This window comes from Balaenoptera ricei, chromosome 3 (genome assembly GCF_028023285.1).
Source record: "Balaenoptera ricei isolate mBalRic1 chromosome 3, mBalRic1.hap2, whole genome shotgun sequence".
NCBI classification, from domain to species: Eukaryota; Metazoa; Chordata; class Mammalia; order Artiodactyla; family Balaenopteridae; genus Balaenoptera; species Balaenoptera ricei.
The window spans coordinates 147591468-147608839 of NC_082641.1; the positions used below are offsets into that span (position 1 = coordinate 147591468).

The window sequence follows — 17372 nt, forward strand, 5'->3', positions numbered from 1 at the left end:
GTAATTTATTTCCTCACAGTCCTGGAAGCCACAAGTCCAAGGACAAGGTGTTGGCAGGGTTGTTTCTCCTGAGGTCTCTCTCCTTGGCCTGTGGATGGCCATCTGCACATGGTCATCTACCGTGTCTTCACTTGGTCTTCTCTCTCTGCATGTCTGTACACAGCGTAGGGAGGGATGGTTGTGTGGAATCCTAATTCTGCCAGTAACTCTCTACCTTTAAGTAAACTATTTAACTCTAAGAGCCTCAGTTTTCTCGTATATAAAGTGGTTAAAAAAAAAAATTCTTACTACGCAGGGTTATTGTGCAAATGATTTAAGGCAATGTTATAAGTTTCCTAGTCAGCCCCTGGTATATAGCAGGTGATGCATATAGCAGTTACTATAGGATTATACGTAGAGGCCATACCTCTCCAAACACCCTAATATAATGCCTCCAGGAAGTTCTTGTGTGTGCCTCTGTGGGTCTGTGCGTACATCTCCATGAGCCCATGCCTGTCATTCCTCTTTCGGGCAGATGGAGGCGGGTTCCCTCCGAGCTCCACACTCATGCCTTCTCTCCCTTCAGGTTGAAATTAAACAGTAAGAGGAACCAGCTGGTGAGAGAGCTTGAGGAAGCCACCCGGCAGGTAGCAGCTCTGCACTCCCAGCTGAAAAGGTGAGTAGTAGGCAGTGGGGTGAGCGCTCCCCTGGGCACGGCCGTATGCAGGCAGGCAGCCCAGCCCAGCCCAGCTTCTGCCCTTCACGTGTCCTCCATGGCCTGAGTGTGCCCGTTTAGAAGCACAGCAGGCAGACGGATGATCTGGGGGACTCGCTCTGGGCCTGGTGTGGCTGGGGGCAGGGTCCTTCACCTCCCCAGACCGCAGCCTCCTCGGTCCTCTGACGACACAGCAGAAGGCCCCAGCTGGGTGCTAGCGTGTCTTGTTCACGTCTCTCCAGCCAACTTGCACAACGCAGAGAGGGTAGGCCTCAGGCTGGCGCCTCGGTGGGCAACGTGGCTGGAATTTTATCACGACATTCTGTTTTCATCAAATATTTTTAACAATTGACAATGCTTTTCAAATTACACTTAGAATATAAAGTTTCCTTTTTAAGAAAATTATATTAACGTGTAAAAAGTGAGTTGAGTTGAAGGAAAATATTAAGCAGTGTTATTTGGGGTTGGATTCAAATATGGAGAAATATGAAAATGGAATGCCGCTGGTGGAGATTTGAGAAACAAAGATATTGAGGCGAAAGTGGACTTTTAAGGCAGCTGGCTTGGGTTCGAATCCCAGCCCTGCCAGCTCCTGATTATGTGGCCTTCTCGGGATATCCTCTTTAGCGAAATGGGGATGCGTGGTCCGCCCTGGAGACTGTCAGGAGGGTCTGATGAGATGGTGCATTCTAAGTGCACGTGGTGCTTTTCGGGGGAAGTTCGGGGCGGCCCACCCGCTCTGTGTCCTCACCCTCCCTCCCCTGCCCCAGCCTCTCTGGCAGCATGCAGAGCCTGTCCTCGGGCAGCAGCCCCGGATCCCTCACGTCCAGCCGGGGCTCCCTGGCCGCCTCGAGCCTGGACTCCTCCACCTCGGCCAGCTTCACCGACCTCTACTATGACCCCTTCGAACAGCTGGACTCGGAACTACAGAGCAAGGTGGAATTCCTGCTCCTGGAGGGGGCCACGGGCTTCCGGCCCTCGGGCTGCATCACCACCATCCACGAGGACGAGGTGGCCAAGACCCAGAAGGCAGAGGGGGGCGGCCGCCTGCTGGCCCTGCGCTCCTTGTCCGGCACTCCGAAGTCCATGACCTCCCTGTCGCCCCGCTCCTCGCTCTCCTCCCCATCCCCGCCCTGCTCCCCCCTCATCGCTGACCCCCTCCTAGCTGGAGACGCCTTCCTGAGCAACCTGGAGTTTGAAGACCCCGAGCTGAGTGCCGCTCTTTGCGAACTGAGCCTTGGCAACAGCACCCGGGAGAGGTACCGGCTGGAGGAACCCGGAACAGAGGGCAAGCCGCTGGGCCAAGGTAGAGGGCACCACATCCTGGGGGCGGGAGCCTCCAGGAGGGAGGAGGGTGGGAATTGTGCTCGGGTCCGAGTTCCAGACCCCAGTGATGATTATGGGCAACGTTTTTTTTTTTTTTTTTAATTTATTTATTTATTTTATTTTTGGCTGCGTTGAGTCTACATTGCTGCGCGCGGGCTTTCTCTAATTGCGGTAAGCGGGGGCTACTCTTTGTTGTGGTGCCCAGGCTTCTCATTGCAGTGGCTTCTCTTGTTGCGGAGCACGGGCTCTAGGTGTGCGGGCTTCAGTAGTTGTGGAACATGGGCTCAGTAGTTGTGGCTCATGGGCTCTAGAGCGCAGGCACAGTAGTTGTGGCACATGGGCTTAGTTGCTCCGCGGCATGTGGGATCTTCCCAGACCAGGGCTCGAACCCGTGTCCCCTGCATTGGCAGGCGGATTCTTAACCACTGCGCCACCAGGGAAGCCCCTATGGGCAACATTTACTGACTGCTTTCTATGTGCCAGGTCTTTACATGGTATATTGATTTATTTATTCATTCAGTAGGTATTTATTATGTGTTTACTATGGTCTAGGTCTTGAGCGAAGGGTTTTTCCATGGTAGGTTCATTCATGCAACAGATATTAAGTACCTCCTGAAACTAAATGCCAGGTCCTGTGCTGATGGGTGTACATGGATTCATTCATTCTTTCATTCAGCTGATATGCCATGTGGGTTAGTCACAAGGATACAGCGTGGAGGACAGACAGGGTCCTGGTTCCCGTGAAGCCTACATGCAAATGAAGGCACAGACAATAACTGTACAAGCAGATCAATAAAAGCGCTAGGAAGAAAATAAAACAGGGCATGTGATGGAGCCTTTCAGGTTGGGTTAGGGCTGCCAGTTCACATTGGGTGGTGAAGGAAGGCGACACTTGAACGGAGGCTTGAGCAATGAGAGGGAGCCAGCCTTGGGAGAAGCAAGAACAAAGTCTCTGAGGCTGGAGCAAGGGGCTGCAAGAGGGGCCAGAGGGAGGAGATCACCAACAAGGCAGAGAGTTGGGCAGAGTACGGGTTGTGTAAGGTAAGGAGCTTACGTTTTACCCTCATTGCAGCAAGGATCCGTGTGAGTGTTTGAAGCCAGGGAATGATATGACTCCCATTCTGCATGGGGTCAGAAGAGAGCATTATGGTGTGGACTGAGATTCAGGTCGGAAGCTGTCATCATCAGCTTCAGGTCGGATGCTGATGATGACAGCAAAGATTTATTACAAGAAAAATCTTTTATCTTTAGCAGCAACCACATAATAAATTATAATAGTTAAAATTTTTTGGGGTGCATTATGTGGTGAGCAATGTGCTTTATATGATGAAATAGGTTACTTCCGTTATACCCATTTCACAGATGAGGAAACAGAGGTTCAGAGAGGTGCTTCCCCAACAGGTGGGGAAGCAGGGATTGGAATCTGGGCTTTTCTGACCCCAGAGCCCAATCTCTTTATCATCACGCTCCCCTTAGGACATGAGGCAGCTCTGTGTATTTATTCCTAAGACACTCCTGGTGCTCGCTGATGCCATCATGCCTACGGTATGAAGCTCAGGACTGAGCAGGGTGATTTATCAAGTTCAGGTGTGCAAGATAACAGGCACCGTTAGGTGTACTTACTCACGTAAGCCTCACAACAACACTATGAGGTGGGTGCTATTATTATCCTCATCTTACAGACTGAAAGGAATGAGACTCAGCAAGGTTAAGTGACTTGTCCAAGGTCACTGTCACTGCTGTGAAGCGGTAGAGTCAGGACTGGCTCCAGGACAGGACCACCTGCCCAGAACCCACAATGAGCCATGTGCCAGCTCTGTCGGCAAAGGGCTCCTGGTCCTGGCTCCCGTGAGGCCAGCTAGAAGCTCAACCCACTTCAGCCGTCAGTTCCGGGAATGGGTGGGAGGGCTGCCGCTGCACCCAGAGCTATCAATTCCTTCGTGTGCAAGGGCCAGTGGGAGCAAGGGGGAAACGACGAGATTTCCCGGTTAATTAAAGGCTCTGCTGGGTGCGTGCCAGCCGCTTCCTTGGAAGAGGAGCCCAGAGATCCCTGGGGCTCCCTCACCGGGAAGGGAGTCTTGCTGAGTGTCCTCAAACAAAAATAAAAACAGGCTTCCTACTGCAGCCGGTGGCAAGCTTCAGAAAATTGTTCCCTGGAGAGGAGGGGTGTGCAGGTGGTACCCCTAACAAGGCTCAAGAAGCGTTCCCGGCACTCCCTGTCTAAAGGCTGTGATAAGCTGGCTCGGGGATGCTGGGACCCCAACCGAGTGCAGGGAGCAGCCCCCATCCCCCCGCCTTCTGCCACAACATCCGTGCAGCTTGGGGGCCAGAGCCCGCTCGCGTCTCAGGTCGGCGTTTCTTCATGCCACCTCCAGAAGCCTTCCCCGCTGCCAGCTGATGCCAGGCTGAGCCCAGACACTAAGCAGGTTATGCGATTAGTGCCACTGTTCAGTCAGCAGACAAATTAATCTCCTTAAGTGGTTTAGTGGAGGGTGGGGAGGGGTGGGTCTGAAGGCAGGAGGTCTCCAGGGCTGCAGCCGCAGATGTGGGACACAGGCTGGGAAAGCCACGCCCACATGGCCCCTTGGCTTCTCCCAGGCTCACTGTCACCATCCCCACCCCCAGCCCCTTCTCCTGTCTGCCCACCCCCCGCCCATGTGCCTGGCACACAGGGGTGCTCAGAAGTGCTGGCTGTGAGGTTGAAGCTCCTGAATCTGTCCTTCCCCTGCTGCGTGGAGGTCAGGAGCTGTCCTGTTCATCTTAGTAGCTCTGAACTTAGCAATGGACCTGGCACACCGTCAGCGCCCATTACTTGGGGAAGGAAGGAATGTGCAGTGTGTGCTGAATGCTTGGGTCTGAGCCCCGGGTAGAGACTTCTGAGGGCCTCTATCAAGGGCAGGGGAGATGGGCTGAGTTAGGAATGGAATGGGATGGGCGAGTAGGACAGCCGGTACTTAAGTCCTTCCCTTCTTTCTCCTCTTGCCCCTCCCAAGGGTCCGGGGGCTGTTTGCCCCAGGTGTGTAGGGATCGATCTAGAAGACATCACTGTAGTGATGGGAATGATAGTCGTAGTGACTAAGGATGGTGGTACTGACTTTTCTAGAGCACTTCCCCTGCACCAGTCTCTGTACTAAGGACTTCCCTATATCATCTCATCCAGTCTTCCCAACAGCCCTGCAAGGCAGGTATTATTATCCCCATTTTACAGATGAGGAATGCAGGGCTGAGAGGGAGTAAATCAGTGTCCCACTGTCATGAAGCAGTATGTGGCAGAACTGCAACTTGAACCCAGGTGGTTTGGCTCTGGAGTCTGAGACGTTAAATACAGAATCACATGCTACCCTTTCCTTCACCGCAAAAAAAGGCAGGACCTCGCTGTCAAGTGCAGAGGTGGCTGGATTTTGGCGGGACCATGTTAGGACAGTGAGGGCATCAAAAGATGTATTGCGACGACAGTATCCTGATTTCTAAACCCTGCCTTGCCATCCTTCCTTTTTTCCTCTCTTCTTCCAGCTGCGAATAAGGCTCAGGGGTGCGACCTGAAAGTGGCCTGTGTCTCAGCTGCCGTGTCGGATGAATCCGTGGCCGGGGACAGTGGTGTGTATGAGGCTTCCGTGCAGAGGTGGGTCCCTGAGTCTTGGGAACTCTGAGTATGCAAGGCCCCGGCCTGCTCAGGTGTGTGGGAGGGACCCACAGGAGGGCGGTGCTGAAGTAGCAGCCAGAGCTCCTCCTCCCGGGGCTGGAGATGCTTCCCATTTGGGAGACTGCTAGTTCCGCAATTGCCGTTAAGGGTGTATGGCTAGAGGAGCAAGTATTAGAGAAAGCGCAGCTGCTGCTTCAAGAGAGGGATCCGGAGTAGTTGTGGGCAGGCAGGGTCCACAGGGAGGCTGAGCAGACCCAAACCTTCCTCCTTGAGGACCCAGCTGCTCCCTCCCAGAGAGAACCCCGTCTCTGGAAAATGACTTTGGCCCCTGGTCACTACAGGGAAGCCTGACCCTCTTTCTTTCCTGTGTTGCTTTCCAGACTGGGTGCCTCAGAAGCCGCTGCTTTTGACAGTGACGAGTCAGAAGTAGTGGGTGCAACCCGGGTTCAGATCGCCCTGAAGTAAGTGGCAGGGAGGGTGGGACAGAGGGGCGTGGTCTGTGCAGGGTCTCCTCCTGGCCTGCAGCGTCCCCAGCATTTACCCTCACAGCTGCCCAGCGAGGCAGGCAGAACCAGCGGGACCTGCTGACAGCTGTGGGCTCCTAACTAAAGGGGGTTGGGGGGGGAATCTCTTTCCATGCCTCCCAGTTCCCCATTTCACAAAAGAGAAAAAACAAGGTTTGAAGACCTTGTAAGTTGCCCGGATACACTGAGCTGGCCAGTGGCAGAGCCAGGCAGGGACCAAGACCTCCTGCCTTTTGGCCTGTTTGGTCGTTGTTGCCACGGCTTTTGTCTTATCATCTCACCTGGACCGAAGTCAACCCCTGGGGACTGCAGCCCAGATTTCTTACCGTTTTCTCTTGATGCAGGTTGGCCCCAATATTTTTTAAAATAGGAATTAAGTGCCAGTGTTTAAATGTCAGGAAATTTTATACAACCTCTGGCTTCTCTTTAAACATTCAGACCGACAGCTCTGGACCTGCGTCCCTGCCTGGCAGCAAACACGGGGCCTGTGCTCCCCAGCTCACCGCAGTCCCCAGAGCAGCCAGCAGCCACCTCTGTGACTATCAAGGGAGAGAGAGATAAATGTGTTACTAACAGGTGCTCCATATGCCCCCTTTTCATTTCAGGTATGATGAGAAGAATAAGCAGTTTGCAATATTAATCATCCAGCTGAGCAACCTTTCTGCTCTGTTGCTGCAGCAAGACCGGAAAGTGTGAGTGTGTAGCTGATGGGCTGTATATTATCCTCTCCCGCTCTGCGCCCATCCCAGGGGACACTCTCCTGCTCTGTTCTGCTCCAACAACAGGCCCCGTAAACCTCTGTGGGCACTTAGTGCACATGACCGTGATGCACAGTGTCAGTGCCGTGAACGTGGATGCAGGCAGGGTAGCAAACACGCTCGCTCTAAACAGGAGCGCTCCAGACAGCTTCAGACCTTCCACATATGCGTCCTGAGCCCCTGCCAGGCGCCAGCACTAAGGAAGGGGTGGCGTGCAAACCTCTGCCCTTGTAAACTTGAAGCCTGCTGAAGAGGAAAGTCACGGCCCCTTTTATCTGCTCTAAGCTCGAGTATTCCACGCAGAAAGAGCCGGGCCTGCCTTTCTGAAGAGCCGGCTCCCATCACTGTGCTTCTATTGGCAGGTTGTGATGGGTGTTTACCTTACGGTTGATGATACAGCAAAGACCGGCACTGTCTGCCTCCCAGCTCGGTCCTGTGCAGACCGGGTTTATGTTGCATTGAGCTCGTCTGCCTACATGTTCCTCCTTTGCTAGACCGTAGGCCTTGAGGGCAGCAGCAGGAGCTTATATTTCTGTGGCCTGCACCCAGCCAGCGTCTGGGGTGTGACACGTGGGAAGGAGGAAGGCAGGCCGGAAAACAGGCAAAACAGAAGGAAGACAAGATGGGACACTGGACTTGCGTGCACTCTTTGCTGTTACAAACAGGGCCGGGATGAATAACCTTCTCTGTAACTCATTGGTACTTGTGCAGCAGTATCTGTGCCTAGAAGCCAGCTGTCTGGGTCAAAGGGTGAATGCATATGTACTTTTGTTAGGACTGTCACCTTCCCCTCCGCCGGAGTTGTGGCATTTTGCCTTCCTACCAGCGGTTGTATGAGTATTCCTCAGTGTTAACAAGCAGCCTGTCGGATCCTTCTGTTCACAGCAGTTTGCACACCGTTGGCCTCAGGCTCCACAAGCTTTGAGGGCCTCACGATTGGGGGATTCAGTAGAAGGAAAAGCAGCACATTGTCCTTGGGGCCCTTATGCATCCCTCATGAATAACTGCATAACTACTGGAGAAATTACAAACTCTTGTCCACTGTTGTTTCCTTGGGGATTTGCAGCAGCCGTTTAGCCTAACACCTGAGCCCCAGACCTGGGCTGACCTGACCCAGGCTTTCCTGTGTTTCTGTCCCTCTAGGAACATTCGCGTGGCTATCCTTCCCTGCTCCGAGAGTACCACCTGCCTGTTCCGGACCCGGCCTCTGGATGCCTCGGACACCCTGGTGTTCAACGAGGTGTTCTGGGTGTCCATGTCCTACCCAGCCCTTCACCAGAAGACCTTAAGAGTCGATGTCTGCGCCACCGACAGGAGCCATCTGGAGGCGTGCCTGGTGAGGGCTGTGTCTGTCTATCTGTGCAGCCTTCTGTCCTTCTGGGGATTGGTCCACCGTGCACTTCAGGAAGAAGGCTTGAAGAAACACAGCTTGTGCTATCAGCCCAGCCCTTCTTGGGTTCTAGGCAGGGGCTCTTCCACAGATGAACAGCGTTGTTCCCAGACTTATTGAGAGCAGGGGAAGGGGGAGCGGGGAGCTCCTTTTTCTGCCGTGGAATTGCAGCTCCACATCCCTTGTGCCTGAGGCTGAGTCACCAGCCTTCCCACCGTGTGGCCTAAAAGACTCTTTAATTCTGTCTGTTTCCTTATCTGTAAAACCAGCTAACACTGGCTACCTCACAGGTGGTTCTCTGAGGGTTAAATGAAGCACTAAAGCAGTGCCTCTCGAACTTTCACGTGCACACAGGTTACCTGCGGCTCTGGTTAAAATGCAGATTCTGAGTCAGCAAGTCTGGGCAGGCAGGCAGCAAGATTCTGCATTTCTGTCAGGCTCCCAGGTGATGCCAGTACTGCTGGTGCCCGTAGCAAGGATGTAAAGCAAAGTGTCTGCACACACTAGGTCTCACGGGAAATCAGTTCCCATCCCTTTCCTGCTTGGCGAGGGTTCATAACAGCGTCATTGCCATTTATGTTGTTGTTATTGCTCACAGGAATGCAGTAGCTTGTGCCAATTGGATGCAATTTATATGGTGGGCTCTGAGCTAAGCTCCTTACGTGTGTTATCTCTGCTGATCCTCACTACAATCTTATAAAATAGGTAACTGTCACACCAGTGAGGAAACCGAGGCACAAAGAACTTGCCCAAGGTCACACAGTCAGGAAGTGGCAGGAACAGAGTTAGAGCCCAGGCAGGTCCACCCGTGTCAGACCCTGGAGGTTTTCTGTGCGCCAGCACAGTGCTCCCTGGAGCCCCCGGGTGGGATGGTGACTGCAGGATTTGGCAGGCAGGGTGGGTGCTGCTGAAGGATGGAGTGGAAAGCTTTTCCAAATCCAGGCTCCAGGGAGTCCCCTGGCGGCCAGTGGTTAGGACTCCGGGCTTTCACTGCCGTGGCCTGGGTTCAGTCCCTGGTTGGGGAACTGAGAAACCCACAAGCTGCACAGTGCAGCCAAAAAAAAAAAAAAAAAAGGATATATATATATATATATATATATAGTCTACTTATATATAGATAGATAGACAGATACAGACACACACACACACGTGTGTGTGTATATATATAAAAGGATAGAATTTTTATTTATTTATTATTTATTTATTTAATTTATTTATTTTTGGCTGAGTTGGGTCTTTGTTGCTGCGCGCGGGCTTTCTCCAGTTGCGGCGGGCGGGGCTACTCTTCGTTGTGGTGCGCGGGCTTCTCGTTGCCGTGGCTTCTCTTGTTGCGGAGCATGGGCTCTGGGCGCGCGGGCTTCAGTAGTTGTGGCACGCGGGCTCAGTAGTTGTGGCTCGCGGGCTCTAGAGCGCAGGCTCAGTAGTGGTGGCGCACGGGCTTAGTTGCTCCATGGCATGTGGGATCTTCCCGGACCAGGGCTCAAACCCATGCCCCCTGCATTGGCAGGCGGATTCATAACCACTGTGCCACCAGGGAAGCCCCAAGGAAAGAATTTTTAAAATAAAAATGAATAAACAAATCCAGGCTCCTCCAGTGAAGCGTTTCCTTCGCCCCGAGCATTCCTAAATGAGAAGAGACTCAATCCTGTGTTCTTCTCCTAATTGGATGCCTTTTATTCCTCCTTCCTAATTGATGTCTGGCCATTGCTGGTTGCCATGGCAGCAGCCAAAGCGCTCATCCCGCCGTGGCTTGTCTCCGTCCATGGCCAACGGGAAGCCTCCGTTCCCGTGTCCCGTGGGGACGTGAGTGTTAGGCTGTTGTGTTTTGGTGGCTGGAGGAGGAAAGGAAGCGAGACAAGAGGAGGAAGGGCCATTGGCTCCCACGCACGGTCTCCCCTCACTGCTGGGTTTGTGGAATCCCTGGTCTGTTTTGAGCCATTTAACCAGCCGGGCAAGGACAATAGTACCCATCCTGAGTAGTGTCTGCGTGTCTAGTACTGGGCTAAGAACTTTGTGTGCAGTATCTCATTTAATCCTCATGACAGCCCTGGGAAGCAATATTAGGATTATCTCCATCTGACAGATAAAGGATCAAGGCCCAGAAAGGCTAATTAACCGGCTCAGGTCATCCAGCAAGTAGGTAGAGAAGTCTGGATTTGAACAAGGATTCCAGCATCTTGACGCGTCATCATCACACTATCCTACTGGATTATGGGTTTGGATGAATACTGCCTTCCCCAATATCGTGGGCAACAGTTCCACCAAATGCTTTAGGGTGGCATCGCAGGAGTCACAGGCTTTCCAGCCGGGTCCTGGTTACTCAAGCCCTGACTGTGCACGTTCTGTAAAGGCAGCCCCCTGTCCAGGCCCCACTCATATCCCATGTCTCATCACAACCGCCCCCTTGCCCCTTTCTCACTATGCCATCCCCACTTGGCAAAAACCCAGCCCCGTCAAAGTGAACCCTCCCCTCCTCTCCGCCCGTGCAGTTGGAGCAAAGCGCACACACCACCGCCCTGCGGTGTCATTTTTTTTTTTTTTTTTTTTTTTTAAATTTTATTTATTTATTTATTTATTTATTTATGGCTGTGTTGGGTCTTCGTTTCTGTGCGAGGGCTTTCTCTAGTTGCGGCGAGCGGGGGCCACTCTTCATCGCGGTGCGCGGGCCTCTCACCATCGCGGCCTCTCTTGTTGCGGAGCACAGGCTCCAGACGCGCAGGCTCAGTAGTTGTGGCTCACGGGCCTAGTTGCTCCGCGGCACGTGGGATCTTCCCAGACCAGGGCTCGAACCCGTGTCCCCTGCATTGGCAGGCAGACTCTCAACCACTGCGCCACCAGGGAAGCCCTGCGGTGTCATTTTAAAATCGTGGTCACGAACCTCTCGTGAGCCCTCTTGCTGCCCAGCGTTTATACTGTGTCTCCCTGGACCACTTACTCTCCTGCTTGTCTCAGTGACAAATTCTTATCCTCTCCTCTCTCCTCGCCCTTACTCTCCCTCCGCTGAGGCCCTCCCTTCACACCCAGTTCTGGAAGAGTAGAAGGAACCCCACAGCTGCCACACCGCATCTACCTGTCCTCGTGGGCTCTGCTGTTCTTCCCGGAGCTAAGGATGGGCCCTCCCCACTCCCATCTAGGGCCATCCTCTCTCAAGGGCATCACGCCAACCGGTACTCTTTTGCTCTCTCCTGTGTCTCCAGTTTTCCCTCCTCACTGGATCTGGCCTATCAGTATGCCAACATCCTGTTATTTCTCCCCTGCTTTAAAAAAAATTTTTTTAACCCCATTTCTTCCTCCAGTTACTACATTATTTCTTTCCTTTGCTCTCTAGCAACGCGTGAAAGAGGTGTGTGTATTCCCTCTGTATCTCAGTCCACGTGGGCTTTTGCCCTCATCGTTCCACCAGAAGTGTGCTCATCAGGGACCTCCTTGTTGCTAAATCCGGTGGCCGGCTCTCCGTCCTTGTCCCTCTTGGCCTGACTACAGCGTTTGGCACAATTGCTCACTCCATCGTCCTCAACATCCTTTGCCCTGACTTGGCTTCCCAGACCCCTCGCTCTCCTGGCCTTCTTCCCCCATAACTGGCCTTCTCTGTCTGTCTCCTTTGTAGATTCTTGCTCATTTCCCTGACCTCTCTCTGTTTGAAGGCCCCAGAGCTCAGGCCTTGCTCCTCTCCCCTTTTCTACTTGCGTGCACTGCTTCGGTGATCTCATCCTATCCCCTGGCTTCAAACACCATCCCATGTGATCGCGCCAGCCGGGGCCTTTCCACTCATCTCGGCATTGTATGTCCACTGCCAGAATCCACATCTCCTCTTGCATGTCCAGTAGCCATCACCAGTGATGTGTCCACAAGCACGCCCCTGATCTTTCCTCCCATGTCTACACTGTCTCAGCTGAAGGCAACCCCATTCTTCCACTGCCCAAGCCAGAGACATCAGGGTCATCCTGGACTCCATTCTTCCTCTCATACCCCACCTCCAATCCTTCAGGACCTCCTGGAAGCTCTGCCTTCAGGAGATCCCCAGATTCCAACCACTTCTCTCTGTGCTCCTGACCTACTACCACCTCTCGCCCGGTGGTTGCAGAATCCCCCACTGGATCCGCCTGCTTCTGTTCTTGCTGCCCTTCGTCTCCTTTCAACACGGTAGCCAGGGGCATCCTATTAAATTGCAGATGACTGCATGCCACTCCTCTACTTGAAGCCTTAGGATGGCTTCTGTCTCCACCCAGAGTCAACACCTGGGCCTTTGCCTGGCCCCCCAGGCCCTCCAGGGTCTGCTCCTTGTCATCTCTTGGACTTTATCCCCAAGACTCTTCCCCAGCCTCCTTTTGCCCCTTGAATACACCCGCACGCCCCCTTCCCCAGCGCTTCGCACTGCTGTCCTCTCTAACCGGAATTCTCTTCTCCCGGATATTGATGGGCAAATCTCACTCCCTTGCCTCATTCTGATCTTAACCCAAATGTCACCTTCTATGTGACGACTTCCTTCCACCCTATTTAAAATCACATTGCCCCCTCCACTCTCTTACCCCCTCCTCTCCACTTTCCCTGTATTATTTTCTCTGCAGCACTTTACATCACCTAATATTTCTCTATATCATAGGTATTAGGGTACATGTTATTTTCACATTTTTATCATCTGTGAGATCAAGATGCAGTGTATACTAGATGGCAGGTCATAGTCTAATTGGCAACTATTTTTCTTTCTTTGTGGTACATGAAATAATAATACACTTTATAATCGATGGCATCTTAGACTCTATGAGACACAATATAGAAGTTACTTACTGATTATCTGATTCCCCCAGACTGGAATGGAAGCTCATGAGGGCAGAGATTTTTCTCTGCCTTAAATCCTTCCATATCCCCAACACCCAGAACAGTGCCTGGCACACAGAGGCTACTGGGAAAATGGGTGTGTGTTGAGTAAATGAATGAACAAATGCATAAATGCCGTCAGAGTGCATCCAGTTTACTGAGGTAGACCATTCACGCCTATGAGCCAGCCTAAAATTGACTGTTATCTTATTGGAATTAATATAGCCTGGAGAACTCTCTCCATCACTACCTAGAGATCTTCCTTATTTTTTGTACATAGCTATGTAATATTCCACCCTATAGATATATTACAGTTTACGCCTCCAGTCCCCTGTTTCTGGAGCTTTGAGTTGTTTTCCTTGACATCAGTCCTGGTCATGATGTTTTTTGACTCTGACACCAAAAGCAAAAATCAACAAGTGGAACTACCTCAAACAAAAGCTTCTGCACAGCAAAAGAAATCATCAACAAAATGAAAAGGCAACCTACTGAATGGGAGAAAATATTTGCAAATCATGTATCTGATAAATATTTAAAGACCCCATACAACTCAATGAAAGAATAAGTTAGTGAACAAGTGAGTTATTGGAAAATGATTAGCACCTAGCCATTTCTTCCTCCCAGGAAGCTTCTGTCTCACCTGGAGTGGTGTTTTGCATACTGCCCCCAGAATACCTTGTCACCCCCTGGTTGTGCTTTTTTTCCCATTCTCCACAGGGAGGCGCCCAGATCAGCCTGGCTGAGGTCTGCCGGTCCGGGGAGAGGTCGACTCGCTGGTACAACCTCCTGAGCTACAAATACTTGAAGAAACAGAGCAGGGAGCCCAAACCAGCGGGAGCCATGGCCCCCATGCCAGGACCTGAAAGCACGGTGAGCTGGGCCACAGCTTTGCACCCTTCTCCTGCACATGCGGCACCTGGCTGGATGGAAGGAAAAGCCTCTCCCTGAATTGGAGATGGCTGGACATCAGAGGTGGAGTAATTATTAGAAGAAACTGAGTCTCAGAGACATTAAATAATTTCCTAAAGTCACACAGGCTTCCTCACCATAGACACCATTCAGTATGAAGACTCTTCCTCTAGGAAGCCTTCCCTGAATACAGCCCCCAAGCTAGCTTTGCCACCATGCCTCTGTTCTCAAACATCCAGTACTTATCTCTCTCATAGTCCTTCCCAGATTGTTTTGTTATTGATGGTCTATGGGATGGTCTCCCTGACTAAACCATGCTCTCCTTACAGCCGGAGACCTATAATTCCGTCTCACCCAAACACTAAACTTGGCTGTCTTCCATACTCTGTCTGTGCATGCAGAGGTTATTCTCCAGAGAACGGCCAGTTAGAAGAACTAAGGACTGTATTTCCAATTTATTTGACTCTACAGCAAGACGCTTACCCACTCTGGTCTTCAGTTTTACCCTCCGTTCACTGGGAGGGTGACACACTCTGATTCCTGCCGGGTGGGGCTATGCCCATGGTGTACAGATGGACCCATCAGCCTTTGTCTCTGCAGGATGCCGTGTCTGCTTTGCTGGAACAGACAGCCGTGGAGCTGGAGAAGAGGCAGGAGGGAAGGAGCAGCACACAGACCCTGGAAGACAGCTGGTAAGTGAGGGTGCCCCTGGGAACTGACCTGGCTCGGACCTGAGCCCAAGGATGAGATCCCCAAATACCAGGGCAACCAACAGAAGTGTTCCTCTGTGAAAATGGAGAACCTCTCTCCTCATGGCTTCTCTACAGGCAAAAAGGCAGTATATAGTCTGGTACAGTAGTTCCCAAAAATCCCTTCCCAGTTTGTCATTTTGTGTTCCAGGAATTACTCATGCTAGTTCACATCTAATACTAGTGTTTGTCTTGATGAACTTACATTTATTTTGGTTAAAAAAAGAAATTCTTAGGAAGCTTTATATTACTAGAAGTGGAAATAAGTATAATTTGCCATAAATTGAAGATTCCTCAGTAAGGAATTGCAGTTGACTGCTAGGAACAGAGAGCAGAAATAATGGGCTTAAACAAGATAGAAGTTTACTTCTTTGTTACTTAAAAAGAAGACTGGAAAAAGGCATTCCAGGGCACGTCTGTCAGCCCCACGATGTTACTGGGAACCCAGGCTCTTTCTCTCATTCTACTTTGCTGGCCTTAGGTGTGACCTCCATCATCAAGGCTGCTAAGCGCAGAATGGCTGCAGAGTCACCAGCCATCAGGCAGGCATCAGGAAATAGGAAAGACAACAGAGTCTTCCTGCGTGCCTTGTAACCAAGGAGCATTCCTGAAAGTCCCACCCAGCAATTTCTACTTGCTTCTCATTGGCCGAGCTTAGCTACTTGGCCTACCTAACTGCAAGGGAGACTGGGAAATGAGGTCTCTTACTCGGTACAAAATTCAGGATTCTGTTACTAAGGAAGAAAGTAGGAATGGATATTGAGTAGGCCATGAGCCAAGTCTGCCTCAGAAGGTAACTGTGGAAGATTAAATGTAATGAAAATACAACAAGAGTATTCAAGTCTAGATGGGTATATTGCTTGCTAAGGTTCTAAGACTAAGGTCTCCTCTCCCGTTGTTAAAAAGGAAGGTCAGTCAGTGTTTCAGCAATGTTAAAGACATGCTACTGCCCAAGAGAGACTTCCTCCTTGATGTAAACAGGTCTGAAGGAGAAGTGAACAGGACACAGCTTTCTCGCTGTGTGATCAGTGTTCTTTAGTCCCTTGTTTACCCACAGAAGGGTCTTATGACACACTTTAGGAAACAGTGATGTAGACTGGGGTTCAAATCCTAGCTTCATCTTTTTTTGTGTAGCCTTAGGCAAAGCGTTTTTAATCTTTGTATTGCAACATAATGTACATACAGAAAGGTTGACATAAGTGTACAGCTCAGCGAATTTTCGGAAACAAAACCACCCGTGAATCCAGTGCCCAAATCGAGAAGCAGAGCATCAGCGGCTCTCCGGAAGCCCACACATGCTTCCTCCCAGTCCCTGCCCTCGCCCTCAAGAGCACCCACTCTTAGGCAAGTCGTTCTGACCTTGTCTGATCCTCAGCTGAAAAGTGGGGACATCACACCGACTGTGTGGGGTTATCAGAAGGGACTGAAGGAAAGGCCACTGATGAAGTGAAAGCGCAAAGCTCGTAGTAGACAAGCAAGAAACAGCAGAGATTCTTAGCAGTAAATCGAGGAGCAACACGGGTAACTACCAGCTGGAAATGAGCACAGCCTAGGAACCTTGCCATTTGGAGGAAGTGTGTGTAGTTGTACTTAAGTGCATGTGCTCTGAATCCAGACAGATGTGAATTTGGAGTCTCACTCATCCAACTCCCTGTGGGATTCTAGGGCTGGGTGAGGCCTGAGCATCAGTAAGTTTAAAAGCTTCGTGGGTAATTCTAAGGTGAAGCCTGGGCTGAGAACCAGGCTCTAACCCTGGTTTCCCTATCTGTGAAATATAGATTTAAGAAATAGCCACTGGCTTCCCTGGTGGCGCAGTGGTTGAGAATCTGCCTGCCAATGCAGGGGACACGGGTTCGAGCCCTGGTCTGGGAAGATCCCACATGCCGCGGAGCAACTAGGCCCGTGAGCCACAACTACTGAGCCTGCGCGTCTGGAGCCTGTGCTCCGCAACAAGAGAGGCTGCAACAGTGAGAGGCCCGCGCACCGCGATGAAGAGTGGCCCCCACTCGCCGCAACTAGAGAAAGCCCTCGCACAGAAACGAAGACCCAACACAGCCAAAAATAATTAATAAATAAATAAAAATCAAAAAAAAAAAAGCCACTACACATGGGGAATTTTGTAGACTCAAAAACTTACGCATGCTGAGCACTTAACACAGACCTTTACTCACAGGAAGCACTCAGTGACTCTTCTGTTACAGCCCTAGATTATATGTTTGGTCTCACACGAAGTCTTTCCTTAGTATCTTTTACTCCAGGGGTGAGCAGGTGTTTTCTGGAAAGGGCCAGATAGAAAATGTCTGCTTTGTGTGCCATACGGACTCTGTTATATCCACTCAACTCTGCCATCGTAGTGTGAAAGCAGCCATAGACGGTCCCTACACCAACCACCGTGATTCTGTCATTGAAGCTTCATTTACAGACACTGAAATTTGAATTTCACATCATTTGCACACACCATGAAATTTCACTCTCTTTTCGATTTTTTTTTCAGCCATTTAAAAATATAAAAACCAGTCATAGCTTGGACCTTGCACTGTTCAGAAACAGGCAGTGGGCTG

The 17372-nt window shown here is 51.2% G+C and overlaps 1 protein-coding gene across 1 annotated transcript in view; it reads left to right on the forward strand.

The window, feature by feature from the left end:
• WWC1 (WW and C2 domain containing 1) overlaps positions 1-17372 on the forward strand; it is a 149841-nt gene that overhangs the window by 113819 nt on the left and 18650 nt on the right. Inside the window, exons 10-17 of the mRNA XM_059917651.1 lie at positions 566-655; positions 1465-2000; positions 5534-5642; positions 6044-6124; positions 6793-6879; positions 8089-8281; positions 13871-14023; positions 14663-14754. Of these exons, the coding sequence (XP_059773634.1) occupies positions 566-655; positions 1465-2000; positions 5534-5642; positions 6044-6124; positions 6793-6879; positions 8089-8281; positions 13871-14023; positions 14663-14754 (1341 nt within the window). The remainder of the gene's footprint in view (positions 1-565; positions 656-1464; positions 2001-5533; positions 5643-6043; positions 6125-6792; positions 6880-8088; positions 8282-13870; positions 14024-14662; positions 14755-17372) is intronic.